The following is a 27,421-nucleotide window of genomic DNA, read 5'->3' on the forward strand; positions in this document are numbered from 1 at the left end:
GACTTAGTAGTAGTAGTAGTAGTAGTGTTAGATTATATCTTGCAATTGGTATCTTGTAATTTGAGGATTTTCTTGGCAGAGCCTTTGATTTGACACTGTCATATTCTTTGAATAAATGTACATTTATTATAGCAGATACATACATTCTAAGGCCAGAAGTGACCATTAGATCATATACTCTGATCTCTGCTATATACAGACCATGATATTTCACCCACTTACCCCTGCACTGAGCCCAGTTAGTTGTCTGGCTAAATCATATCTTCTCAAAAGACGTACAGCCTTGATTTGAAGATGTCAAGAAATGGAGAATCCACCACTTCCTTTGGTAGTTTGTTCCAGTGATTAACTACCCTCACTGATAAAAGTTGTATCTAGTTTCTAATTTGGTTCTTCATATGCCTTTTTAGTACGTGGTATTTTCTCCCCGTGGAGGTATTTACACACTGCAATCAAGCCACCTCTGAGACTTCTTTTTTGATAAACTAAACAGAGGAAGCTCTTCAAGTCTCACTGTAAGTCATTTTCCCCAGCCTTCAAATAATTTTGGGGGCTCTTTTTTTCACTCTTTCCAATTTTTCAACATCCTTTTTAAACGGTGGAGACTAGAACTGTATGCAGTATTCCAGTATTGGTCTAACCAATGCTGTATACACCTCCCTTCTACTCACTACTCCCCTGTTTATATAACCAAAGAATGTGTTGACCCTTTATGCCACAGCATCACGAGGGGAGCTCATGTTCAGTTGCTTGTCCACTATGAGCCCTAAATATTTTTCTGAGTCACTGCTTTCAAGGATCCAGTCTCCCATTCTCTAAATATGATCTGCATTCTTTGTTGCTAGGGATAAAACTTTGCATTTGGCTACATTAAAATGCATTTTGCTTGAATGGGCCCAGCTTATCAAGTGAACCAGATCACTTTGTTTGGCTACTTTACCCTTGTTATTATTTACCCCTCTGCCAGTCTATTGTCTCAGGTGCAAATTTTTATCAACAGTGATTTTATATTTACTTCGAGCTCACTGATGAAAGTGTTGAATAGTATCAGGCCTGGTGCTGTTCCCTGTGGAACTCCACTAGAAACACCCCCGTTTGATAATGATTTCCCATTGACAACGACTTTTCATAGGTGCTAGAACTAGGGGTGCGGGGGGTGCTGCAGCACCCTGTGGCTTGAAGTGGCTTCCATTGTATACAGGGTTTAGTTTGGTTCAGTGACTCTCAGCACCCCCACTATACAAATTGGTCCACCACCCCTTCTATTTTTTGAGCTCTGTCAGCCAGTTCTTAATCCATTTAATGTGTGCTTCTCTTATCAGTTTTCTACACTTCATAACATCTAAATTCTATCAATTGGTATCTGTTTTCCCTTTTTTCCATTTGTTATATAGTACTCATTTATTTCTAATTTCTGTCTTCACTTCACCACTGAACCAGGATGGGCTTTTATTCCAAATAGTCCTTTTTGTAGATTGTGGAATCATGGCTTTTTAGCCATCTAATAAACTCTTCTGAAAGAATTCTCAATTTTCATTCGTATTTTTCCTTCTAAATTTTTCTTCCCATTAAATTTTGTTCATAATATTTTTCAGCATTGTGAAATTAGCCCTTTTAAAGCATAGGGTATGTATATTACTGCTTGGGACTGTCCTCTGTTTGCCCATACTGAATGTAATCAGGTCATGATCACTGGTCCCTAGGCAACCATCAATTTCCAATCCAGTGATGAATTCATCTTTATCCATCATAATCTGTCAATCATGCCAGATGTTGCTGGTGGCTGTTTAGTAAGAATATCTTTCTGTAAACATCCTAGCTTTCCAAAAATCAAACACGACTGCTTTTAAATTTTGAAATTACTCTTTTTGGCAAAAATAATGCATTTATCAGAGCGAGAACGTTCTTGTGTTAGTTTGTTCTTTCAGTAAAGAACTGGCTTTGGATAAAATCAGTATGCAGCTTTGTTTCAGTTTGCAAAAGATTCATTTTAGAATATCTTATTTTTATTCTTTCTTTATTGATCATTGTACAAAACAGGAGGCTCTCTTTGCACCATCGGGCATATATTGTCAATATTGTGACCCTATAAAAATTAAAACAAACTGCAACTGTTGTTAAGCTTTCTCATTAATATGACATGTTGGTTGTTCCTGCAGAGAGTTCATACCAATAGAAGTGTGTTTCATTCAGTAGATTAGCAGTTCCAAGGAGATATGTATATAGCTCCCTCATCTGGTTCACCATAGGGGAAAATATTTCAGGTCCAAAAAACTGTTCTTTTTTTATCCACCCCTAAGAATTTTATATGGCTTCTGTGTGGATTCTACACTTTTTACTTTATCTTACTTACCTTCCTCACAGGAGTAGTGAAAATGTATTAATGATTTATAAAGCATTTTGGGTATTCTCTGAATGAAGGTGCCATAAAAATGCATTTTCGTTATTGTTATTGTTTATCATCACTATTCAGTCCTGGAGAATGGATTTGTGTAAATACAAAAGGTGAAGGGATAGAATACTTGGAGGAACAAAATGTCATGAAGTGGACAGCTTTGCTTGATTAAAAAAGAAAAAAAATAAGATAAACAAATGAGGGGAATAGTTACTAGGATTTTGCTAATTATGTACTGGATGTTTGTCTTTAGTTTAAATATAGTAGTGATATTTAACATGTGAGAGTTGTTTTTTCTAAAATAACCAATAAGTAATTGCGTAGTATTCTACTTTGCATGCAGAACAGACAAGCAAAATGTCTACATGGACTTTCACAGCTGATAAAATGAATTTGTTCAGTGTTTAAAAATTAACCAGTTGCATTATATCTCATGACATTCATAAACTGAAATTGCATCTAACTGTAGCTTAACTGCTTTTTTAACAGCTTTTACACTTCCAGATCTTACAGAGCAATTTTTGCCTCCTGACGTCGCTCCACCAATTCTTGTCAAGATAGTGGAGGCTATTGAAAAGAAAGGTAGGATAATGAACAGTCTGCCAGTGTTTTAGTTATGTTTGTGAATGGGGACTGCAGGATCAGGCCCAGAGTTTGTACATTTCCCTACCGAGGGTTTGTAATGTATCCCATTGCTCAATTGGTATTCAAGCAAATTTAGTCAGAGCCTTATCTTGTTGGTATGTGCTCAACAGAGGTTATTTGGGTTATAGAGGTAATAACATAGCTTATACCACCTGACACCTGGTAACCTGCTACAGAGCAAAAAGAGAGATTTTAATTTGCGGTTTTGAATAATGTAATACTCTTGCACCCAGTTGATATTTGTAATCACAGAAACGCATTGCCATGAGATAGCAAGGGGAAATATCTCAGAATGCTAAGTTTTGGGAGGTATTTTTTGCCCTCCAAAGAGGCTGTCCTTTATTGCTACTGTCTGTTCAATCAGCCCATATTTGTTGTATGCCCTTTGGCTTTTCTCCCTTCCCACACTCCCAGCTGTCCCCCTCTGTCCTGGTCCCCTCCTCCCCATACCATTCCCCTTACCCCTACTGGCCTTCTCAGTCTTTTGTTTCTCTTCCCTCTCCTGTTTAAATAACCCATTCTCTGTCCATCTCTTGCCTCCTGACCCCCTTGTCTCTTTCCCCAGCTTCTCTGCTGATGTCACCTTCATCAACCTTATGTGGCCAGGAGATGCCCACTGTTCCCTGCTCTCCTAATGGTCATGTAGTTGGGAGTTGGAGGGCAAGACAGGATTTGTGGCCTGGTTACTATCAGTGTCAACACTTCGAGGGCTGGGAAGATACACAAGTTTAATGGATGGATCAGGGGCTGCTGATGCCAGTACTGAGAGCCAGAGTTTAATGGCAACCAGCATAGTCAGCTACTGTTTCTAGGAGACCACACTGGATGTTATTAAATCATATGTGGCCTGTATCCCTGGGCATGCTCTTTAATGTAAAATATGGAGCAAAAAATCTTACATTTATTATGGTGCCTTTTATTTGGAAGGATGTCTGCACTTTACAGAGTATACACAGGGATCACTAACTCCACCACTGAAATGGGGCTAATACAGGGCAACTGTTTAACATGTCTGCAGCAACACCACCAGCACTGACAGCTTACATACTGTGTGTGCTCTCTATGTCTGAAGTCAATAAAATAAATATGCAGAAAACCAGATAGTGATTGGCTTTAGGATATGAACAGTAAAGTATCCCCCCAAAAGGAAAAATAGCTCCTTCGGCTTTGGGTACCATACACTGTCACAATCTAAGGAATTATTTATTCTCAAGTAGCTTTTCAACTGTTTGTTTCCTCTTGAGGCAGACCATGTTTGCTGTCTCTGCTCAAGTTGTATTTCTGGGGTGGCAGGCCCTGAGCTTCTTCTCTCTTTTGGTGGGACACCTCCACTTCATTTTCTCTGTCTCCTCCCTGTATCCCATCTCTTCTTGCCTTATGAAGGCACTTTGGAGAGATGGGGCAATAGGACATGGACAAGGGAGCAGTAGTTCCTAGAGGGTCTAAGGCCAGCTGTTCCTTAGCTGGAAAGGTGCATAGAGTGGCAGGGAAGGGCTGGGGTGTTTCCTACTGAACTTCACTTCGCTCCACTGCAGGCAAATCTTTACCTTGGCAAGTACACACTTCTTCTGCTGGTGTTGGCCTCCTAAAGCCAGTGCTTGGCAATTTGGTTGAGTGTGGGAGCGGGGAATGAGGGTTGACTGGATTTCTGCTGTTTCTTGGCTGGCAGCTTCTGCTGGCCCAGCAGTTTGCAGGCATGCATGTAAGGCATGGTATATTTTCCTGTGGGGTATGTTGTTGCCCTATAAAAGCAATAGCATACAGTATTTTGTCATGGTGTGTAAGAATTATACTAACTTATACTGTAAATGGTTATTTGAGGACAATAGAAATATGTTGTTTCCTATATAAAGCCACAAAGGATATTAAGTTCATGTATTCAATCTATTGTGTTTTTAAGGTCTGGAATGTTCAACTTTGTACAGAACACAAGGGTCAAGCAGTATTGCAGAATTAAGACAAATTCTTGAGTGTGGTAGGTACAACTGTTCTTCTTAAAGTACCAAATAGGTTTTGTATTAAGGTTTTAACATTTTTTTTCTATGCCCCCTATTCAAACTATATAATTTGATGTTTAGTTGATATAGTTTTATTCCATTGCATTTGCCATAATATTAACCTTTCCACTTTCATGGAATAGATATTTTTCTCCAAGTCCCCATTATACTGGTATTTTGTCCAAGAATAATTAGTTTAATGTTTATTAGTAACTTAATTGTTTGAGGAGGGCTCTGGAAGTGGAAAGGAGTCTCATTCAGAAGCAAGATAAAGATGCGCTGTCCCAATAATGCTGTGGGATACATTTTATTTATGCATGTACAGCTGCACATAATTTTGTGCATACATTAATACATTCAGCCCTCTGCTTCCTTTGGCCCAGTGTAGGGGGTTGGAGGGGAGACTCCTGGCTCTGCTGCATATTCCATCTGGTTCTGGTTCTTTTGGTTCTGAGAGTGAAGGAAGAGAACCTAGCTGATGATGCTACTTTGTGCAGGGATCTAGGTATCAGGGCAGTAGAATTCCCCCCCCCCCCGCCCGTGTACAACATGCTTCCCCAATTCCTATCTCTCTCTTTTCCTCCCCTGTGCCAGAGTCCTAGGGTTTCGGACACTCATCTGGCCCCTGCAGTAGGCCTAGTGGGGTGGGGAGATACCCCCCGGCTACTTGTCCTCTTGCCTCAAGTCATAGGTGCTGGAACTAGGGGTCTAGCAGCACCTCCTGGCTTGAAGTGGTTTCCATTATATACATGGTTTACAGTTTGGTTCAATGGCTCTCAGCACCCCACTATATTAATTGGCCCAGCACCCCTGCCTCCAGTCTCCTTTAGCAGATTCTTAAAAATTTAATAAAACCTAACCATCTAAATGAGAAATAGTTCCAGAGCAACAGTCAGTCAAACTGTGGAAAAGCAGAGCTCTTCTGTTGTGGTGGTAGCATTACCCAAGCTTCTGCAAGCTGTGAAGGAGAGTATGTGTATGGACTTCCCCTTTCAGAGAATTGCGTGAGGGTACCAGGGCATCATACCACTGCATGAGGCTAGGAATTGAAACTGATTACACACCGTGTTGTCAAAGGCACAAAATATGGAAACTCTAAAAAGAGAAGTAATTTCTCTATTCTTTCAATTTTAGTAATTAAAAGTAATTAAAGATTAACATTGAGGAGGAAATTATTTTTGAGTTCACTATGTTTTAAATCTAGCCGGCATCATGATCTTGAATGATGGTAGAGAAAGGTATGGAATTGTGGGTTAGCAACGGAAGCTTTATTCTTAATATTTTTGTTTTCAGCACTGACTTTCCAAACCACAAATACCTGAATCTCTCTTAATTTATTCAAAATCAATATAGAATCTCACATCTGAAATGTAGTTTTATGCACAATCCACCTGTATCCTGAGACCATTGTAAAACTGGGGTTTACCTGTATTCTTGTTCAAAATTTAATTAGGTTGGAAAACAGGAAAATAAGGCTTTAGCCTTTGAGGAACTGACTGTCCTTCGTTCCTATTGAGCAGCGCGCTCAATCCTATTGAGCAAGCCAGTAAAGGTGATCAAAAATAGAAAGGTCACAACAACAGCAGCAACAAATAGCTTGCTATATATCAAATAGGTCCAGCTCTCACTATAGCTCTCGTTCCAGTCATTTGGGATGTTTCTTACAGACACTGAACCAACGGAACCCGGACTTGATCCAGCATAGAGAATAAAAGCCACAGTGACTAATGGAGTTTGAGTTCTTGCACTGATAGACTGGGTTTTTAAAGAATTATTTCCCTTCCTTCCCCTATTTCCCACCCCAAATTATTGGGCCCTTTGAAACTTTCTGGTTTTGGGAGCATTCTGGAACTTTTGTGAGAGCTTCATGTCTGACAGGAAACCTGTCTGGCTTGTAATACACACTTCTAAAATTTTATATTTTTTATTTTGACTTCTTTTATTCACTACACCAATGTTAACAGACAGTCCTATAAGTGATAGAATATTCTATTGAACTTTATCCTAAGTTGTAATTACACTAGCAGGCCATGGGCCATTACAAATGTGCAAATTCTAACTGCTATTTAAGAAACCAAGGATCCGATTCTGCAAATATATCTACACATGCTTCAGTTTATTCACATAAATGTTTCCAGGTTCAAGGCCTGAGTTGCTAATCAGCTACCAATAGAAATACTGCATTTGCACCCAGCCCTAACTATGGATTGCTCCTTACTATAGTAGTGGTTACACAAAATATTTACATGTAAAACATAAACCTGTTAAAAATATCCAGGTGCAGCCCTAAACAATATTACCACAAGCATCATTTGTAACTGTATAGTAACATTTGAAAAGTATGCAGAATCCAGGGTCTTCCTTATATAATTTACAAGGTTGGGATATAAAAAAAGCAAGGTGTTTTTAAACACTGTGGTCACTTCAGAAATAATCCCAGCGAAAGTATAATAACCTTCACTAGGGGCTGTCTACAGCGTTTGAACCCAGGACCTCCATCACCAATATACAAACCACCACCACTTTAGCTATAGTAGTAATTCTATCACGTGACAGCTATAGTATGCTGCTAGTCTCTATGTAGATTAGCCACTAGAGGGGACATGAGACAATTTTCAAGCATGCTATAAAGCCATTTCTTGAGTAATAGAATTTGTGTTACTTATAACATTTCCACATAAATATTTTCCTGCACTGCATATTGACTCCCGTGCATAATTTACATCTGATCATTTATTAGTCAGAATCTCTTCATGATTGAAGTTTCTGACCCCTTAACTTTACAGTGTATTGCTGAACAATTTTGGTATCTACTGTGGGAATTCACTGCACCTTGTAAATAACACATTTCAGCAAAGACTCATTTAGATGTCTTCAGACATTTCTTACAAATTGTTCTTCATAAATCAGATTTAGGTTGTCTGTTCTGGTGTGGTATGAAATGACAATTTTAAGGTCCTCAGAAATTTTTAAATTGCATATGTCTGGGTTTTTTCTTCAGATGCCTCTTCAATGGATTTTGAGCCAATTGATGTGCAGCTCTTAGCAGATGCTCTCAAGAGGTATCTCCTGGACCTGCCAAATTCTGTCATTCCAGCATCTGTTTACAGTGAAATGATTTCAGGAGCTCAAGGTATGAATGTGAAAGTATTTCCACTCACAGGAGGGAAAAAAAAGATTTATTAGGATCGGCACTACCCAGCATGAAGGGGCTGTGATACTGTCTCAGCCTACATAAAATGTGGAAGGTTTTTGTACACCGCAACAGGTGGTGCTCATAAAACAAAAATAAGTCTTTTCCTCACTTATTAGATATTAGCTGGTTTTGATAAAAGCTGCTGAAATTACCTAACAATATAAACATAATGAAAATTGTAAGATATTACACAGCTTGGTGCATTTAGTAAGTAAGAATAACTGTGCATGTACCGGTTAAAAAAAATCAAGGACTTATCTGTGTGCAGAAAGAGCTAATTGTTAACCTTTTATCAGTGCTGACAAAGTAAATGTATTCGAGAACACAGTGTTCTGAGGTCCATTGGCAGTTATGGAATACAGAGCAATAAATATGTTAATATAAGGTTCATCTTTGGCAGTGGTCATTTCGGACAGTACAGTTGACAACTTTCGGTATGTGGGCCTCGTACTGTTGCATGTTCCATGGGCAGGACATTGTGGCTGGTAACCTTCAAAGTTAGAAAAGCACCTGTGATTCTTATCTACTGCATCTCAGAATTACCCAATCATGTGTGACGCTAAACACAAGACAGACTTCTACCAGTACGCACTGCACATATTGTGGTTTTTACCAAACGAATGTTCTGTTTCCATTTTACTTTTATACAGTTGTTTTCTTCTGTCACTTGAGTTTTTCACTTTTGCAAAAGAAGAAAGAAGAGGCTGGGTTCTATTGAAGAACAGAATATTTTTTCTGTAAAATTGATACTTACCAGGGAACCATGTAATGGTTTCATTTTATTTGTTGAATGTTTCTGCTCTGATATCAAGAGACTTTCTATTTGCTTGCAGAAGTGCAGAGCTCAGACGAATATGCTCAGTTGCTGAAGAAACTCATCAGGTCTCCAAATATACCTCACCAGTATTGGCTCACTCTCCAATATTTGCTCAAACATTTCTTCAGACTTTGTCAAACCTCCAGCAAAAATCTCTTGAACGCAAGATCCTTAGCTGAAATTTTCAGCCCTCTGCTTTTCAAATTCCAGTTAGGAAGGTATGTGAGACATCTTAATTATCTAGTGTATTGTAACCATGATATGTGGCTCTGTTATTCAAAATAGTTAATAAGTTAATGTAGAGGACTTGTGCTCATGCTGTTATCTTTGCATTACTTTTCTAAAGGCATTAATGTAAAACTTTAAATTTTTTCCATTCTATTTTACAGCTCTGATAATGCTGACCACCTCATAAAAATCCTAGAAGTTTTAATCACAAGTGAATGGAATGAGAGACAGCCTGTACCAGGTAAAAAAAAGTTTGGATTTTAAAAAGTAATTGGTTATGGATGATTTTTATATAGTTCAAAAATCAGTTTGGTGACCATTAAAGGTCCATTATTTTTTTCTTCAGATTAAGTAAGCTCATTGAACAAATGTCTTAAAGTAATAAAATTATGGAAGTAAGTAGATATGCAGCAGAAGTTAATTTTTGTTTTCAAGGAACTGTTCTTTACTCTGAAATAATTGAATAATGTGTGCAGATTTTTCCATAGCCTTAGAATTTGTATTGCTTCTTATTGAACACTGTATGAAAAATCAAGAATGTGAGATACTTGTGAAGCAGTATATATGTACTTTTGCATTCCTTACTATTAAAAGCGGACAAATTATGAAGTCCTTTCTTAGCTCTCACTCAAGCCTTTCTAAGCATATTTCCTCAAAAGAACTGTGCCCAGTGGGGACTGATTAAAGACCTCAAATTTAGTTCTCTGTTTAGCTTTGTGCATTTTTCAGCCAAAATCTACATTCTTATTAGTGTAGGCAGAATCAAAACTGCTTCAGGATAGCTAGTTGACACGTTTTCACTGTCTGTGTTAGCATTTAGTTCATACAACCAAGAGCAAAGGTTAGCACTACTTTAATGCAACAGATTGTATTTGAAATCAAGCGTTCCTCTTTTTCTTAGTATGGGTGAGGCAGTGTTGCCAGACTTGTGCAAAAGAACTTGTGCTGCTGTGCAACGTGATTTCTCAGTTCAGCAAAGCAAGCGCATGTCAATATAGAGAAGCTGAAAGCCTTGACTTACAGTAATATTAGCAAAGGGTACTTTAATAAAGAAACAGAACGTTGTTTTAGTGTTCCTCCCTCTCTGCTTCTAAAGTACAGTAAGAGACCACAGCAGTAAGGTTTTGCAGGATTGGGTAAGAACTGGAAGAGCTGGTACGGACTTCTCAGAGTGTTGGAACAAGGTATCTTCCAAACCCACCGTACATTGATTTGAGTGAGTAATCTTGCAACCTGATATGCAGAGTTGCAGTACCTTTATGCTGGAGGGGCAGCTAGGCCAAACCAGACAGGTGCAGGGAGCCAGGCCTAGCCCCAAGCTGCAGAGTGAATGCGCAGTGGGCTTGCTTTCCAACTTCCTCTCTGTGCCTCCCCGCAACACTGGGCCAGGATTAGGGTTCCAGTGCCAGGGCAAAGGGTGCTCTGAAGGTGGTCTATGTCCCCTCGTTAAGGCAAAGAGAAGCCGGTGAAGGATTGTGGCCTATGATTTTTGGTCTCTCCATGAATATGGGCCCTAGGAACATGCCGAAGTGGCCTCTTCATTAATCCTGCCTTGCCTACTAGCTTTTAACTCTGCATTTTGATAGGATGTGTTATAACAACTTCCATTCTTATCTGTATATTTCAAAGTCCATACTTGGCAAAAGGACAATCTGTGTAGTAATTGCCATACTGTACATTATTCTTCAGTTAAATATAATATCTGCCCATCCATTAATATGTAGCCAAAAGGTTTAGGCCAAAATTTTCAAACTTGGCAGCCTCCTGAAAAGACTTTTGCTTGTGCTTAACTTTTGCATGCCTGAATATTTTTCAGAAGCATATGAGTAAATCTTTGCAGGTTTAGGATCCAGATCTCTGCTTGAGCTCCTGAAAAATTGAGACATCTGTTTAGAAGTGCAGAGTCCCCACAGCTCACGTCGAAGATTTAGGGACGGATTTTCAAAAATGCTCAGCCCCCAGCAGCTCCGTATTGTTCTCAGGGGAAACAGCATTTAGGTTCCTACATTAGAGCTGAGCTCTTATGAAAATTTGGCCCTTCATATCATTTAGGCAGCTAAACTAGAGAATTCTGACTTGAATTGTTTTACAAACATCTTGACACTAACTGAATTGTAATGGTTATAAGTGGGGAAGGGGAATTTGCAATTTACCGAGGCAGGGGTTTACTTTTGACTTCTTTATTTTGACAAGGCTGGCTCCCAATGCCCAGTCAACCCTAAACAATGTAAATGTTCTACCAGACAAAAGTACAATAAACTGGGGTTTATATGTGTTATATTTTGAGATGACACTTTCAAAAATGCATCCATGTGCTTCTGACTGTCTCTAAGAAAGTATCTCCTTCTCTTGTATATCTTTAATTTGCTGGACATTTTTCTTTCTGGATGGAAAAGCTGTCATTTCTAGATAGTTATGGTGCATTGCATCATAACTGAAGTCTAAAAATTGAACACCTTAAGCGTATGTAAAAGATGCAAAACCCACTGTCAAAGTTCATTTCTGATATCTGGTATGTTGCAGAATATTCATGTGCAGTACAGTTATGAATCAGGCCTTTTAACATCTCTGGCTTGAGCTTCAACCAGGGATATTGCAAGATGTTAAAATGAAGGAAGATTCCTAAAAAAGTGAAAGGCAACTTTCAGCGATCTTTTTCCTGGTGTTGAGCAGTTTGTGACAATGCCCTAGTGAAAAGAATTTCAAAGATGAGAAATGGAAGGACTTTTTTTAAAAGATCTTACTTTTTAAAAAAAGATTGACTTCTTCATAAAGTGATTTGGTTTTGCCTGTTTGTCTTTCTTTCCTGTTACCCTTTAACCTGGAAAGAAATAAGTCTGTCTAAAATGAGTTGTGTGAATTTTCGTGGTGTCATATACAGGAGGCAGATGTGTTCATTGCTTGTTTTCTTTTAAATGCAAATTTTCTTTCTCTCCATGCAGCCATGGAAAGTGAGAAAAGTAGGACTTGTATGTTAAATTGAGCCATGTGCAGCTTTGCATCTGTAGTTATTATGATGAGCATCCTAAGCCCATTTTTGAAATGTTTTTAACACAAGCATGTATTGACCTTACCCTGCCAATATGTCCAACCCAACACCTACAACGTTTTGTTCATGAACTGAGGACACAGTTTAATATCATACAAAAATATGCCACAGTGAAATACATTTTGTCAATATCTGTGTAATCCTATGGAGAAAAAGTAAGGTTACAGGGGGCAAAGAGATTAGAAAAAAAAGTCTAGTCGCAGAAATTATTATTAACCAGTTCCATTTTCTGTATTACCTTGTCCCTCTCTCGTTCTGTGTAGCTGTTCAGTCTTTTGACTAGAATTACCAGATTTTTTCAATTTTTTTTTTTTAACATCCAAACTTGATCAGCTAAACCAAAATATCAAGCTGGAGGAGAGAGAGGGGAGAGACTGCTTCTACTGTTTAAGTCACTGGGAATTTTGACATTGAATTGACGGGTATAGCATCCGGAAAAAGGTGTGTGTTCCTTATATGTGCCATATGAAACAAAAGTATCTTAACTATAGTACAGTTTAAAAAATATCAAGGAACATGTCCTTTTACATGTTTTAAGAAGAGTATTTGGGAGTTGGGGCTATAAGTTCCTACAGGTCTAAGAAGCCAGCTGATTTTTCAGGTCATGAATGATGTTAGCAGTGTAGTTGTGGCTGTGTTGGTCCCAGGATATTAGAAAGACAGGGTGGGTGAGGTAATATCAATTATGGACCAACTTCTGTTGGAGAGAGAGACAAGCTTTCAAGCTACATAGCAGAAGAGCTCTGGGTAAGCTGGAAATTTTGCCTCAGAAGTTGGTCCAATAAAAAATATTACCTCACCCACCCTGTCCCCCATCAGTGACCTTGGCTTTTCTATCTAGGCTATTATCCTAATTTATTCCACGTTTGCAAATAACATTTGTGAAGGACGTCTCCTGTGACAAATGTTACAAACTTTGGTGTGAGATGTCAGATTTTATTGTTTTTATAGGGTCAAAGGTAAAAGAACATATGAGGTAATGAGACTATCTTACACTTCTGGTTTATACACAAACTGTCACTTGCTGAAATGTTGGTTGGTGGGGTGGTCATAAATGTCAATGGCAAAGCTGAAAGACAAATTCTCTGTTTTTATAGCTGTAAATGCATTAGAGAGATTTCCAGCGTAAATGTTATGACATATACAGAAGCTGTAACTGATGCTAGTTGTTTCGGGTGAGTTTAGTGGAGTAATAAACAGAGCAGGAAAATAATGGCTCACTCCTGTTCCCATTGAAATCAGTACCAAAGCTCCCACTGATTTCACTGGTGCAGAATCTGCCCTCTAGTTCATAACTGTATTTTTGTTTTGTATCACAACACACTACAAAAGTAAGACTATTATCAGTTGTCAGTACTTTACATGCAATGTCAGAGATTTAGTCTAAATGTTTATCATAATTCAACATTATTTTTTAAATGTTAATAGTCCTGTGAATATTGTGGCCTATGCTAAGACTGTTTTGACTTTTCACAATTATAGCTGTTGTACATTCTCTTTTTCATCCAGCAGAGGGCTCCCCTTCTAAGCTAATAAAAATCATGCGGTTTACACCTAATCTAACGAAATCAAAATACATTGTTAACTAATCTCCAGCCTGGGCAACACGAGGTTGTCCTGTTTAAATTTTGACACTATGTAGAGCTTAGGTTTCTCAACGCCTTGTAATTATTGGTAAAACCACATGTATTGTATTATAACAAGTATGTACCTATTAACTGTACACCACTCAGCCCCATGCCCAGCTCTCAGTCCTGCTTCTTACATTGTATGTCTTGCATGTAAAGCACTTTAAGTAGCAGCAATCATGTAATAAGAATTAGTATGAAATCTGATCTTTCAGCAGTTGTAAAAGCTATCGGTTTGATGACAAAAAGTGCATACCAGTTGAGGTGATGTAACTTGTAAAGATAAGTAAAGTCTCAGATGCAGCTATAGTGCGCAAATGCATGTGTGTTCATATATTCATGTGGACACACACACCTGAATCGCATGTGTGGGGATGAGTGGGAATTCATTTTTGCATGGGTCATTAGACAAACATTGGACTAAACAAACATTGGACTTGGTACTGCTTTTCCACAGTGAAATTTCAACAGTTGTGTCTTGTTTGTGTGCTAATTACAGTGCTGGTTTGGCTGTTGTTCCTCCCCCTCAGATCTCCTGTGGCAATACCATAGTGTACTGTGGATGGTTGATGGAGGTTGTGTGATGCATGCTGTACTCCCCCACTACCCCACTCCCCTTGAAAAGGGAAAGTGGCATCTCCAGCAGGTGAACAGTCTGTGCCAGCTCTAAGATCAGGACTTCTCTGATGACTCCAAAACTATGAGCCTTCTACAGCACTGTTTAGTAAATCATACTGGCTAGATATTTTTTTTTAAATCCTGTAGTAGAGTGCATATCAGTTACTACCAAAAGCTAGGTTTTTCTGTTCTCTCACGGTTTGATAATTTAGTACGGAAAGACAGATTACCATCCAAGTGTGAAATATGCCATGTTCTTTTCCAGACAAGACTGCTTCAAAGGGCAAGTAAAAATGGCAATCCTTTAGTATGCAAAGGGAAAAAAACAACAACAGCAAGAAATTGTTGTAGGTGAAACCACTTATTTGGAAAATTAACTAAAAGTCATGTATAGGGGTTTTTTTCTGTGTAGTTTGTGCGTATGTGTGTAGTTTTATTTTGGGGGACAGGAGTTGGCCTTGCAGTAGCATTTTTGACAAACACAGAGGATCCCAAGGAATACAGCTAATTAGGAGAAATACTAGTTATGGCTTGGTAAAGGAAACAGGAAGTCTTAAGCCCCATCCCTTTAGGAGGCCTGTTTCTCCTTTCACTTACTCCTGATTTCCTTCCATGTAACAATTGAAGTGGTTACTTAACTGTCTTCACTCTTGAAGGTAAAGGAGTGAAGCCATGTAAGTGAAGGGGGAAACTGACCCTTTAATTCCCTCTTCCTTCCCTCATCAAGCATGCATACTCTGACACTAAAACGAGGAAGATTGATTTGTCCGAGTGACCTTCCTGTACCACATGCCCATGAAGCTACCTTTGGCTCACCAAGTAATGAAGAGAACATGTATCCAGTATTGGAAACCACCATGGACATAGACATGTGTCTGTCTAGTGGTTAAATTGATATTAATCTGACTATGCAGTGTTGTTGTAGTCCTCTTGGTCCCAGGATATTAGAGAGGCAAGGTGGCTGAGGTAATGTCTTTTATTGGATCAACTTCTGTTGGTGAGAGAGACAAGCTTTCAAGCTTACACAGCTTTCAGGCGTCTTCTTCGGGTCTGTGTAAGCTTGAAAGCTTCTCTCTCTCACCAACAGAATTTGGTCCAATAAAAGATATTACCTCATCCACCTTGTCTCTCTGTTGTTCTGACTAACAGTTTAGAACTTCATTCTAAGGGTCTTCAATCAACACCTGTAGTTGTGGTCCTGTAAGTATGTGGGAGGTGGTGCGGGGCATGCAAACAAGCTACTTTTGCACTGGGCTGTTCTGAGAGGTACAGAACTTTACAAGGAAGCCTTTGATTCTATTTTTTTCTGAACTAACTCAGCCACTTCCTGTATTTGGCTGCTCATAGTGCTTTTCTTGACACTCAGTTACTTTAATACTGCATTGAGCAGCCTGTTATGGAGACTATTTTAAATCCACTTACAATGGTCTTCTCATTTACTTGGCGAAATGAGAAAGTTACTCCTGCATTGGCCATTTGTTAGCTGATGACAACTTTTACTTTGACTCTGGCTCTCCCCCCTCCCCCATCTGAAATCCCTGGCTCAGCAAATATTTGAACCTGCCCAAGTTAATCATGAAACTGAGATCTTTATCTGAGAGAGCTGTGCAAGCTACTGAGGTTTTTTTTTTGAGTACTACAATCCTGTTCACTTTTTAATTATGAACCAGAAATGTGTGGATACCCAATGCACAGTACAGAAGTTTAATTTGTTTAGAATAGAAGAGGGGACTTGGATTTTCTGACTTCATGTTACAGGTCTTACAAGTGGATTTTATGGAGTGTTAATTGGAAAGCACAGAGTCTTTTCAGAACTGTTCACCTAATTCATTCAGAGAAGTGTCCTAACAAAGGAATTTTTTTAAAAGACTTTTCTATGTGAAAGGATTGCTATCTGAACTTTTCAGGTTGTTGGATACAAGTATTACTGGGGTGAGCATTTGCGATGCATAATTTACAAAGTAAGTGGTTTTGAATGTGTATGCAGTCCCCCCCCCCCCAAGTCCTTACAGAAATAGGGTGTATATATTTTCAATACTTTATTATAATTGATCACCAGTCATAACGTGCCTGAGTGAAAGTCAATATCTATCCAGGTTAAGCTGGGGCAGTGGAAAATCACCTGTGTCCTGTCTGTTCTGGTTTGCCGTATGGTGTCACAGCAAGCTAGACTAGTTTGGGCTGAGCAGTAACCTGATTTTACAAGTGTGGCTGTCTAGAATTTGGTCAATGGTAAGAAAAGGTGGGAAGCATTTTTTTTTCCTGGTAGCAGTTTTTGATGGAAGTTTAAATAAAAATCATACTAACCTCCTGTTAGACTAAAGGTAGCAATATATTATTTGCAGGAAATCTCTCATAACCTACTTTAAGTAATGTACTGTTGCAACTGTTTGAGGAGTAGGTGGGCTAACCCCTCAAGTTCAATGTTTGGACTTGTCTGGGAGCATCTTATGTATCCTGTTACACTCTGCAAATGGAACAAATCTTTGGTGCTTGTCTACCTAAATGGGGAAGAGAGGGAGGCTACTTCAAAAGGAGCTTAAACATGATCATGTGCAGGCAAACCAGCATGTACAAGTATTGATGATGTTGGTACTATAGCCATCTTCTTGCATGCTAGTACTTGTCTAAAAGGATAAAACTACAACGAGATAGTTGGGTTGGGATGTGGATGCAATATTGAGGAGATGCAAATAATTTTGTTCATTTTTAAGTATGTAACAAGTATTGGCGTAGTATGTACAGATTTTATCTATCCAGTGGTCAAAAAGATTTCTTAAGATGACTGTATTGCTAATTGCTTCAATTACTTATATTTTTGGTATCTAGTTTTCTGCCTAGATAGAGGATAGTGACTATTAAAGTATTCATAAGTGCTATGCATAGTAGCCTACTGCTGCGTTAATAGTATTCTTTAGAGGAGGCTCAAAGAGTAATATTCAAAAAATCTTTTTTCATATTCAGTACGGTTGAGAAGAAATATTTTTCAATAGCAGGAGGCTTTTGTTGATATAAAGTCAGATATATAAAGAAGAAAATGACAATGGCTCCTGCTTTCAGAAAATAACTAGCATGGTAAATGATAGGAGCAGGGCAGAGAAACAATGGGAAAAGGCAAACTATATCATTATTCTGACAGACAGGCTCTGTATGTTCAGAAGAGTCATTTTTTGAGATTTTGCTTATTTTGGTTCACTGCCCTGGTTTAAAAAAAAACCTCATTAACATCTTTAGCATAAGATTGCAATATTTTATTTCTAGCTTTCAAAATTAAAGTGAAAATGTTTAACAGTTGTATTGCACTACAAAATGATAAGGAAATAAGGCACTTGGTACGATACAAAACGTATCAGGGCATTGTGACCATTTAAAAGTTTAAAACTCGGCACAGTATAGAAATACAATTTCTGTTCATTACATATTTGGAGTGCATATTCCCCCCTCCCCCACCCTTTTTTTTTTTTGAAATATGTAACGTAGGTACAAAAGGCCTAAAAGGATCTTGAATGGTCATCTTTAGGTAACTGAATGGGCTACTGAAACTGAGAAGTTACCTACCTATCTGTAAACACAGATCCACTATATGTATTTAAAAAAAAAAAAAAAAAAAAAAGCTACGTGCTGCAGCATATCAGCCTTTGTCAACCTGCCAGCAGTGGAATGTACCATGCTGCAAAGAGTCAGAAAAATAAAATGGAGAAGTCAGCATAAGGAGAACATAGTCAGTCTGTTTGTGTATAACATCATTCATATATTGCAATTCTGTTTAAATGTAGAGTCTTTCTGAAACTGAAATTGTTTTAAGATTAGTGTAGAACAAAATGATGAAACAGGAGTGGTCTGGTGACATTATTTTGACACGATTGGCTGAGGATGATGATGTAATAGGTTACAGTGCAGCCCCTTATAGGTTTTAAAATGAATTCCAAGACACCATGACAAAGAGAGCCTGATTCTTTTTTCTTATAACTGAGCTTTACTCAGTGAAACTCATACAAATGTACAACACTGTTTGGAATATGGAAGAACTGGATATAGAATATCCCAGGACAGATATAAATTGTGGCACAGACTTGATGTTTTACATAGAAATGGATCCACCAGGTAATAATACTGCAGTCTTATTGTAAAAGACTAGTTCATTTTGGTCTTTATGATAGCTGCTGCAAAATCTCATTAGATGTTTAGGATTTACTTCCTTTGTCATTGATGCAAATGATTTTTTTCATAACTTGGAATTAAATTGTGGTTTTAATGCATAGAAGTAGCAATTAGAATCATAGCCTGTAGTAAATACCTTTTTTCTTCTTTAATTGGAATTGAATTGAATTCAGGTGTTTCAATTTTGATTTTATTCTCTCATATGTAGTCTTAGTTCTGTTTTAGTGTATACTAAAAATGTTGCATCATTTTTATTTTTATTTTTGCTATTTCTGCTCTACATTATGACTGACGAGATCCTATAAAAACACTTGTATTTCCTGGTACAGTGATTACACATCAGTATGCAGGATTGTCTCGGGGAAAACATTTTAAAATCTAACAAATTAATTCCTCACTTTGTATCTGTTAGTCATTTGATAGTGGAATTGTTATACTATCCTGACACTCTCTTTATTATTATAAAAACATTGTCTTTTGCAGTCAAGCATATTATACAATCATATACATAAACTATGTAAAATTTACTATAGAACTTAAAACCTTGTTTCCTTTTTAACCCTGATTCCAATGTTGTCCTCCTAGCTAGTAAGACAGAAATGCTGCAGTATCTTTTTTGGCACCCAGTGGTGTACGTATGCAGCTTTGACATTGAGAAAAGGGGATGTGGTTTTTAATCAGACTTGCCATTTGGAACACAGTTTATCCTGTCAAATACTAAGATTAACACTACGGATATTTGGGTGACAGGTGGGTTCCTTAAAGGGGTTTTTAGCAGATCATTGTACAAAATGCTGAGGATCAGAGAAACTCAATTCCTCTTCCTAAAACATACAGTATTGCTGTGGTTTTGCTGCTTTTATTACCCACAGCGGCGCTTGTACTAGAAAGTTGAAAAATTCCTCTTGGATAATTAAATGGGAGGAAAAATAAAAATGAAACTTGACATGTTTTGTTGTTCGTAATGATCGCAGGATGGATATTTGTTGTAGGAGGCAGACAAAGGTGAAAAACTTTAGTTTAAACATTTTTGCCACAAAATGCCTTTTTTGGTTGTGTTTTGCTTGAAATGTATTCTTCAGTAACTAACATACATCTTTTGGTGTAGTACATCCTTATGGAGTAATTAAGTTTGTTGCCAGTAAAATATCTTGATTTACTTGGTATCTTTCAAAGATTGCCAATAACAGAAACCTGTGTTTTGCAATCATTTTAGCTTTCTTTTGACATAATGATTGTTGTAAATCATAGCACAAATTAGAATTTTGAGGTATGTACTATTTAATTTGCAGCCGGGCTACAAATAACTTTTTTCCCCCTCCTCTGCAGCACTGCCTCCTAAGCCACCGAAACCTAATACTGTAATTAACAACGGTATGAATAACAACATGTCTTTACAAGATGCTGAATGGTATTGGGGAGATATCTCAAGGTAAGTCAGCAAAAGGCATGTATGTATTTGCTATATTCTCTTTTGTTTTCTACTTAACTACAGAAGAATGATTGTTGTATTAAGAACCATTTTCAGAACATTTTCCAACACAAACATACCATAGATGGTTTTGTTGCAAAGATGACTAAAAAGTGACTGACAGTCAGTTAGGATGCCGTATGTCCAAAAATATAATTCTTTGTAAGTTGTTCTATTATTTTAAGACCTCTATATGAAACACTAGCATGAAAGGACAACACTGATAACCATCATTTTTCCTCCTTCTAGCATCCAAGACCATAACTCTGAGGCACAATACTGTTGTGTTAATAAACCAGACTAAAAAATGCTGTGTATAAGCAACATTTTTGACCTTACTATATATAGATACAGTAGTAGAGTGTCACTGGATGCTCCAATTGTGCAGGCTTGTATGAACAAGTAGGAAGAACTTTGCAGAAATATAAATCTGTTCCAGCAGTGGGAGGGTATTGGATACAGCATTTTTATATTCCATTTGTTCACCAGTAGAACTATGAAATAAATGTAATGTTCTTAAGGAGATAGAGAAGGCTGATGAAAAAAGCAAAGATGTATTTCTGTTTTAAGAAAGATAGAGGGAGAAATGATAGATTACAGTGAGGAAATTAGTAAGAGGTAGTCATTGTTTACTTTTGCTTTCATTTTAGGGAAGAAGTAAATGAGAAGCTTCGTGACACTGCTGATGGTACCTTTTTGGTACGAGATGCTTCTACCAAAATGCATGGAGACTACACGCTTACACTAAGGTAAAATACTCAGCTAGATTCTGATATTGGAATATATTCTTACAGAGCTGCATTTAAAAATGCTACTTTCTTTTGGCAAGAGCATCCGAAGTATGGCTGACTGTTTTCCAAACTATATTTACAGGAAAGGAGGAAATAACAAATTAATCAAAATATTTCACCGAGATGGGAAGTACGGCTTTTCAGACCCATTAACTTTCAACTCTGTGGTTGAGCTAATAAACCACTACCGGAATGAATCTCTAGCCCAGTATAATCCGAAACTGGATGTAAAATTACTTTATCCAGTATCCAAGTACCAGCAGGTAATATTTTTTATTCTGTTTATGTACAGAAAAGTTATTAGCGTGTAGAGCCATTTAATATGGAGAAACTCTCTTCAGTTAATATTTGAGATACGAATAAACTGGATCTAAGACTTAAAAAAAAAAAAGCAACTCTACAAATTGTACATAAAACAATACAAACTTTAAATACTCTACATAGTTTATTAAGAAATAAACTTACCAGGTTAAATATGACAATTTTAATGATGAAATATATAATTTTCAGCATAATGCTATGTGCTGGCAGTGCAAAATTGTCTTTTGTGCTTAATTTCATTTCAAATGTGCATATTATATGCATTCAGTACATCTCTTCTCCATATTGTGAGAGAAATGTCAAGTTATAGTGTATTTCTTTCTAATGGTCACTTTTTTCTTAACCAATTTTATTATGAAATTTGTACTGTGTAACTGTTCCTTTACTGGATATATTTCCTTCTGCTTATCCTCCCAGGATCAAGTTGTGAAAGAGGACAGTATTGAAGCAGTGGGAAAGAAATTACATGAATATAACACTCAGTTCCAAGAAAAGAGTCGAGAATATGACAGACTCTATGAAGATTACACCAGAACATCTCAGGTGAGTTATCTTTGAAGCAGGACTTGTAGAGTGCAGGACTTCTTATTTGGTTTTAGAAGGACATTGACATAAATTGCTAATGTTAACTTTGAGGTACTTTTTTCTTTTCTTCTTTTAAAAGACAAAAGTTGCTTGATGTGATAGTTCAGTAAGTTGGAATCATTTACTCATGTCTGCGCACTGTTACCCACTGCGCACTATTGATATTGAACAAAATCAGTCCTGGGGCCAGTTTTGTTCAATATCTTCATAAATGATCCGGAGGATGGTGTGGATTGCACTCTCAGCAAATTTGCGGATGATACTAAACTGGGAGGAGTGGTAGATACGCTGGAGGGGAGGGATAGGATACAGAAGGACCTAGACAAATTGGAGGATTGGGCCAAAAGAAATCTGATGAGGTTCAATAAGGATAAGTGCAGGGTCCTGCACTTAGGACGGAAGAACCCAATGCACAGCTACAGACTAGGGACCGAATGGCTAGGCAGCAGTTCTGCGGAAAAGGACCTAGGGGTGACAGTGGACGAGAAGCTGGATATGAGTCAGCACTGTGCCCTTGTTGCCAAGAAGGCCAATGGCATTTTGGGATGTATAAGTAGGGGCATAGCGAGCAGATCGAGGGACGTGATCGTTCCCCTCTATTCGACATTGGTGAGGCCTCATCTGGAGTACTGTGTCCAGTTTTGGGCCCCACACTTCAAGAAGGATGTGGATAAATTGGAGAGAGTCCAGCGAAGGGCAACAAAAATGATTAGGGGACTGGAACACATGAGTTATGAGGAGAGGCTGAGGGAGCTGGGATTGTTTAGCCTGCAGAAGAGAAGAATGAGGGGGGATTTGATAGCTGCTTTCAACTACCTGAAAGGGGGTTCCAAAGAGGATGGCTCTAGACTGTTCTCAATGGTAGCAGATGACAGAACGAGGAGTAATGGTCTCAAGTTGCAGTGGGGGAGGTTTAGATTGGATATTAGGAAAAACTTTTTCACTAAGAGGGTGGTGAAACACTGGAATGCGTTACCTAGGGAGGTGGTTGAATCTCCTTCCTTAGAGGTTTTTAAGGTCAGGCTTGACAAAGCCCTGGCTGGGATGATTTAACTGGGAATTGGTCCTGCTTCGAGCAGGGGGTTGGACTAGATGACCTTCTGGGGTCCATTCCAACCCTGATATTCTATGATTCTATAACCATAGGTTGGTACCCTCCTCTTGGCTTGGCAGCAGCTCTGCATATTGACCATTTGTAGGGTCTGGATCCCCATGCCTTGAAGGCACAAATTCAAACTACAATGCCTTAGAATTTCTCTCGAGAGAAAGGTATCATGTACAAAATGTATGGCACGTGGGTATGACAACTAGACACAGTGCAGGAATGAATAGCAACCCACCTCTCTCATATTTACCAGTAATTAGCAGAGCCTGGGAATGCCAGGGAAGTGGCACTGTTTTATAGTTGCAGAATGAATACTGTGCCTTCTGGAACCTGCAAAAAACATACCTAAAAGATAGGAATTTTGAAAGATACTGGAGATGTGGGTGAAACGCCAAGTAATCACTCAGATCAGCTTAGTATTTCAAGAGTCCCAACTATACCTGTAGGGGTACAAAGGGTAAAGTGAGGACAGTTTCGAAAGGCTCCAATTGTAAAAATAAAACTAATATATAAAACAAATGTAGTAGATAATTCTACCTATGGTCATTGCCTTTCTTGGAAAGCAGCATCATTGTAGCAAGTTGTACAAGGCTCGCTTTTCATATATTGTAAAGGTCTACAGATGACTCACATGTTGCTTCAGGGATATTAAAGTACAATCATTTTGCTACAAAATAACTTAAACCTTTCCAGAGATATAGGCCAGTAAATCATCCCTTCAGTTTTATAGGGTCTATAATGATGATTACTTTATTTACAGGAAATTCAAATGAAAAGAACGGCTATTGAAGCATTTAATGAAACAATAAAAATATTTGAAGAGCAGTGCCAGACACAAGAAAGATACAGCAAAGAGTATATTGAAAAGTTTAAACGGGAAGGAAATGAAAAAGAAATACAAAGGTTGGTACCAGTGCTTATCTGTTTAAAATGTGTGTGATTTAGACAAAGTAAAAAAATACAAAGTCCATACATGAGAAGGTACGTCAACGAAATAAATCTGAAATGCAGTGGGTGACAGCTTACAAATTTTGCAACTGAATCTTGAAAAATAAATCTTCTCTTAGATGTTTACAAGTGAAAATAGGAAACCTGGATTATGTACCAGGATCTAACAAAGTATAACAAACCTAATTCTTCTTTTCAGAATAATGCACAACTATGAGAAGTTGAAGTCTCGAATAAGTGAAATTGTGGACAGCAGACGTAGACTAGAAGAGGATTTAAAGAAGCAAGCGGCTGAATATAGAGAGATTGACAAACGTATGAACAGCATTAAACCAGACCTTATACAATTGAGAAAGACAAGAGACCAGTACTTGATGTAAGTACATATATGAATTACAAAGAATTTAGTTTTCCCATAATGTCCAACTTTTGCCGATTAAAAATATATATAAACCTGTTTTTAATTATTTTCCAGGTGGTTGACTCAAAAAGGTGTTCGGCAAAAGAAGTTGAATGAATGGCTGGGCAATGAAAATACAGAAGAGTAAGTATTTAAGGAATTGAATACTCCTGAAATCAAATAATGCTACACACTAATGAGTTTAAGCATGTTTAGTTCAGTGACTGTAGGAAGACTCTCAGGCACAGCACATCTGAGCATAGCTGATACTGGTTTGGACCTGACAACCTGTTTTACTGAGAATATTAGCAAGGGCACCAGTCTTATCCTTTGCTCTTCTATGAATACCTAAGAGAGGTATATGGTCAGGTGACTATAATGAGGAATTGGAATCTAGGATTCTGGGTTCGGCTCTTGACTCCATCACTGACCTCTTGAAAGACTTGAACTTAAAACTCTAACCTTGCTGCTCCTGTCTGTAAAATGGGGATCATAGGATATACATTCCTCAGAGGGGTATTATGTAGCTGAATTAATATTTATAAAACACTCTGAGAAATTCTGATGACAGGCTCTCTACAAGCGCAAAGTATTGGTGGTGGTTAGTATCAACCATCACCAGAGATGGACATGATCCAGAGCGTGGATCTGCTCTGCCTTTATATTCCAGTTTATGACTTGTCTGAGTAGAGGCAGATATTGTTCTGTCATTAAAGCAAATGAGTTGGATACAGGTTTTTAACTTGCTTTGGCCACTGGACCATCACCACACACAGATCATGGGTGAAAAGTGTTGATTATGTAACTGTCAAGTATTCCAGGCTAGGTGAGGTGACTATAGTGATGGATTCTAGTTTCCCTTTAAAACCAAATCTAACCAACAGAAACTTCATGAATCAAAGAGTAACTTCATGAATCAATAGTGTAAAAAAAGTAAAACCTGAATTTCAGAAGAGATGTCAGTGGAATTCATATCCTGTTTAACATTATCACCCTGTGTTGCTTCCTGTCCTTGCCTTCTACACTTCCTTTCTTAGTCAGAGGTAGCTGCAGCATGGTCAGTGATGTGTTTTTCTATGGTTCCACTCTAGCTTTGTCTAAAATAGTGGTTTGGCTTTTCTTAGTTGTCTTCTATTGCTATAGAACTGGTGCAGCTCCACTGGGATTGGCAGTCGTGGAAGTATTGGATAGACAGGGCACAGGCATTTTTACAACCATGTTGTTTAACCTTTCAGAGCACAGGTAGAAGATAAGGTGGTAAAAATGTAGGCAGCCAGTCTCCATTAGCCCTCCCATCATTGTTATGACAAGAATTCTGCACCAAAGTGCAGATACATAATTAGTTAAACAACCACAAAAAGTAACTATGAATGGAGTGATGTCAGATTGAAAGGAGATCTCAAGTGGGTTTCCACAGGAATCTGTTCTGGGTGTTATTTAACATCTTTATTAATGACCTGGATGTAGGACTAGAGAGTCATACTGATCAGATTTGCAGATGACACTAAGGTGAGGGAGCGGGGCCCGCAAACACTTTAGAGAACAGAACTAAAATTCAGAGGGATCTTGATAAATTGGAGAACTGGACTATAGACAACAAAATGAAATTCAACAAAGACAATAAGGTGCTACAAATCACTAGAGGTGATTGTGCCACTCTACTTAGCGCTGGTTAGGCCTCAGTTGGAGTACTGTGTTCAATTTTGGTCACTGCTATAAAGAAGGGATGTAGAGAAACTGGAAAGGATCAAGAGGCAAGCGACAAAGATGATCAAAGGGATGGAATGCAAGCCATATGGGCAAAGGCTGAAGGAACTGGGTATGTTTAGTTTGGAAAAGATTAAGGGGGGGATATGATAGAGGTCTTCAAATACTTGAAAGGCTACCATAAAAAAGGATGGAGAAAAAATTTGCCCTCTTGTCACAGGGGGCAGGACAAGAGGCAATGGGCTCAAACTACAGCATAGCAGATTTAGATTAAATCTCAGGAAATACTTCCTAACTGTAAGAACAGTAGTACAATAGTACAAGCTGCCTAGGGAAGTCGTGGAAGCTACGTCACTGGAGGTTTTCAAGAAGAGGCTGGATAGCCACCTGTCTTAGATGATTTAGACACAACTAGTCCTGCATCTTGGCAGGGGGATTAGACTAGATGACCTGTGCAGTTCCTTCTAATCCTATGGCTCTGTGATTTTCTTCTTAACGCTAGAGCCAATTGGAGATTGCTCCAAAATAAGGCTAGTGCAGACAAGGCCACAGTTTGGGAACATAGGATCCAAATATGAAATGAAACATTGAAAAAATAGCTTTTATTTATTTTGTCTTTCCTTGCTAATGAGCCATCTGATTTCTGCTCAAATTTATGCTGACACCATTCAGATTGTTTTCTGAAGTAATAATATAGCCAAAATAAACACTGAAAATGAGAATAAACAGACAACTGGGATCCTTGTCTAGGAGATAGCTGGAGTTAAAGTGGTAGAAATACAAATAAGGGCAATGGGGTGTGACAGGATAAGGAAGGTAGATGGTGTTCATTAGTGAGAGAAACCAGAATCTTCCAAAGAAACTGAATTCCAACAGTGGACACTGATGTTTGTAGCACAGATTGAGGCTAACTAGAATCAAGGAATTGGGGATGAATGAGAAGCCGTATTTACTCAGTGCTTGAAAAACTGACCAGACACCTACTAGCCAGAGGTCTAAATCTACTAGCCAAAAGTATACCGATGGACAAATTTGGAGGGTCCCATCAGTGCAGGCTAGCAGCCATACCTTGGTGTGCGGAGGGAGCGTTATTCCACTTCTTCACAGTCTCCAGCTGCTTGTTTACTGTCGAGGTGCTGTCCTTTAACCCTGGTTGGAGGCTTTATCTAGCTACAGTAGTCTGAATAACTATGAAATTCCATCCTATGTGGCTGATGGAAGAGAGAAAAGCTTTCTGTATCCTAATTGCGGAAAGGCATGGGGAGGGAAGAGCCTCTATTCTGTACCTTTCTTAGAACCCCCCGTTTGCAGCAGAGAGGAGAGAGAAGTCTATTATGCTGCCCTTTCCAGACCTTTTAT

General features: G+C 38.3%; 1 protein-coding gene across 5 annotated transcripts in view; it reads left to right on the forward strand.

Moving 5' to 3' along the window:
- PIK3R1 (phosphoinositide-3-kinase regulatory subunit 1) overlaps positions 1 to 27,421 on the forward strand; it is a 78,530-nt gene that overhangs the window by 45,434 nt on the left and 5,675 nt on the right. Inside the window, exons 3-14 of one of the 5 annotated variants that reach the window (XM_084628852.1) lie at positions 2,885 to 2,977; positions 4,941 to 5,015; positions 8,039 to 8,170; positions 9,067 to 9,268; positions 9,440 to 9,519; positions 20,064 to 20,166; positions 20,856 to 20,954; positions 21,079 to 21,259; positions 21,735 to 21,860; positions 23,768 to 23,910; positions 24,155 to 24,331; positions 24,431 to 24,499. In XM_084628852.1, coding sequence (XP_084484978.1) covers positions 2,885 to 2,977; positions 4,941 to 5,015; positions 8,039 to 8,170; positions 9,067 to 9,268; positions 9,440 to 9,519; positions 20,064 to 20,166; positions 20,856 to 20,954; positions 21,079 to 21,259; positions 21,735 to 21,860; positions 23,768 to 23,910; positions 24,155 to 24,331; positions 24,431 to 24,499 — 1,480 coding nt within the window. Of the gene's footprint in view, positions 1 to 2,884; positions 2,978 to 4,940; positions 5,016 to 8,038; positions 8,171 to 9,066; positions 9,269 to 9,439; positions 9,520 to 16,210; positions 16,535 to 18,509; positions 18,678 to 20,063; positions 20,167 to 20,855; positions 20,955 to 21,078; positions 21,260 to 21,734; positions 21,861 to 23,767; positions 23,911 to 24,154; positions 24,332 to 24,430; positions 24,500 to 27,421 lie in introns of those variants that run through there. The other 4 variants (XM_084628853.1, XM_084628855.1, XM_084628856.1 and 1 more) reach the window with 4 other exon arrangements.

This window comes from Lepidochelys olivacea (assembly GCF_965140295.1).
Source record: "Lepidochelys olivacea isolate rLepOli2 genome assembly, chromosome: 5".
Lineage (NCBI taxonomy): Eukaryota > Metazoa > Chordata > Testudines > Cheloniidae > Lepidochelys > Lepidochelys olivacea.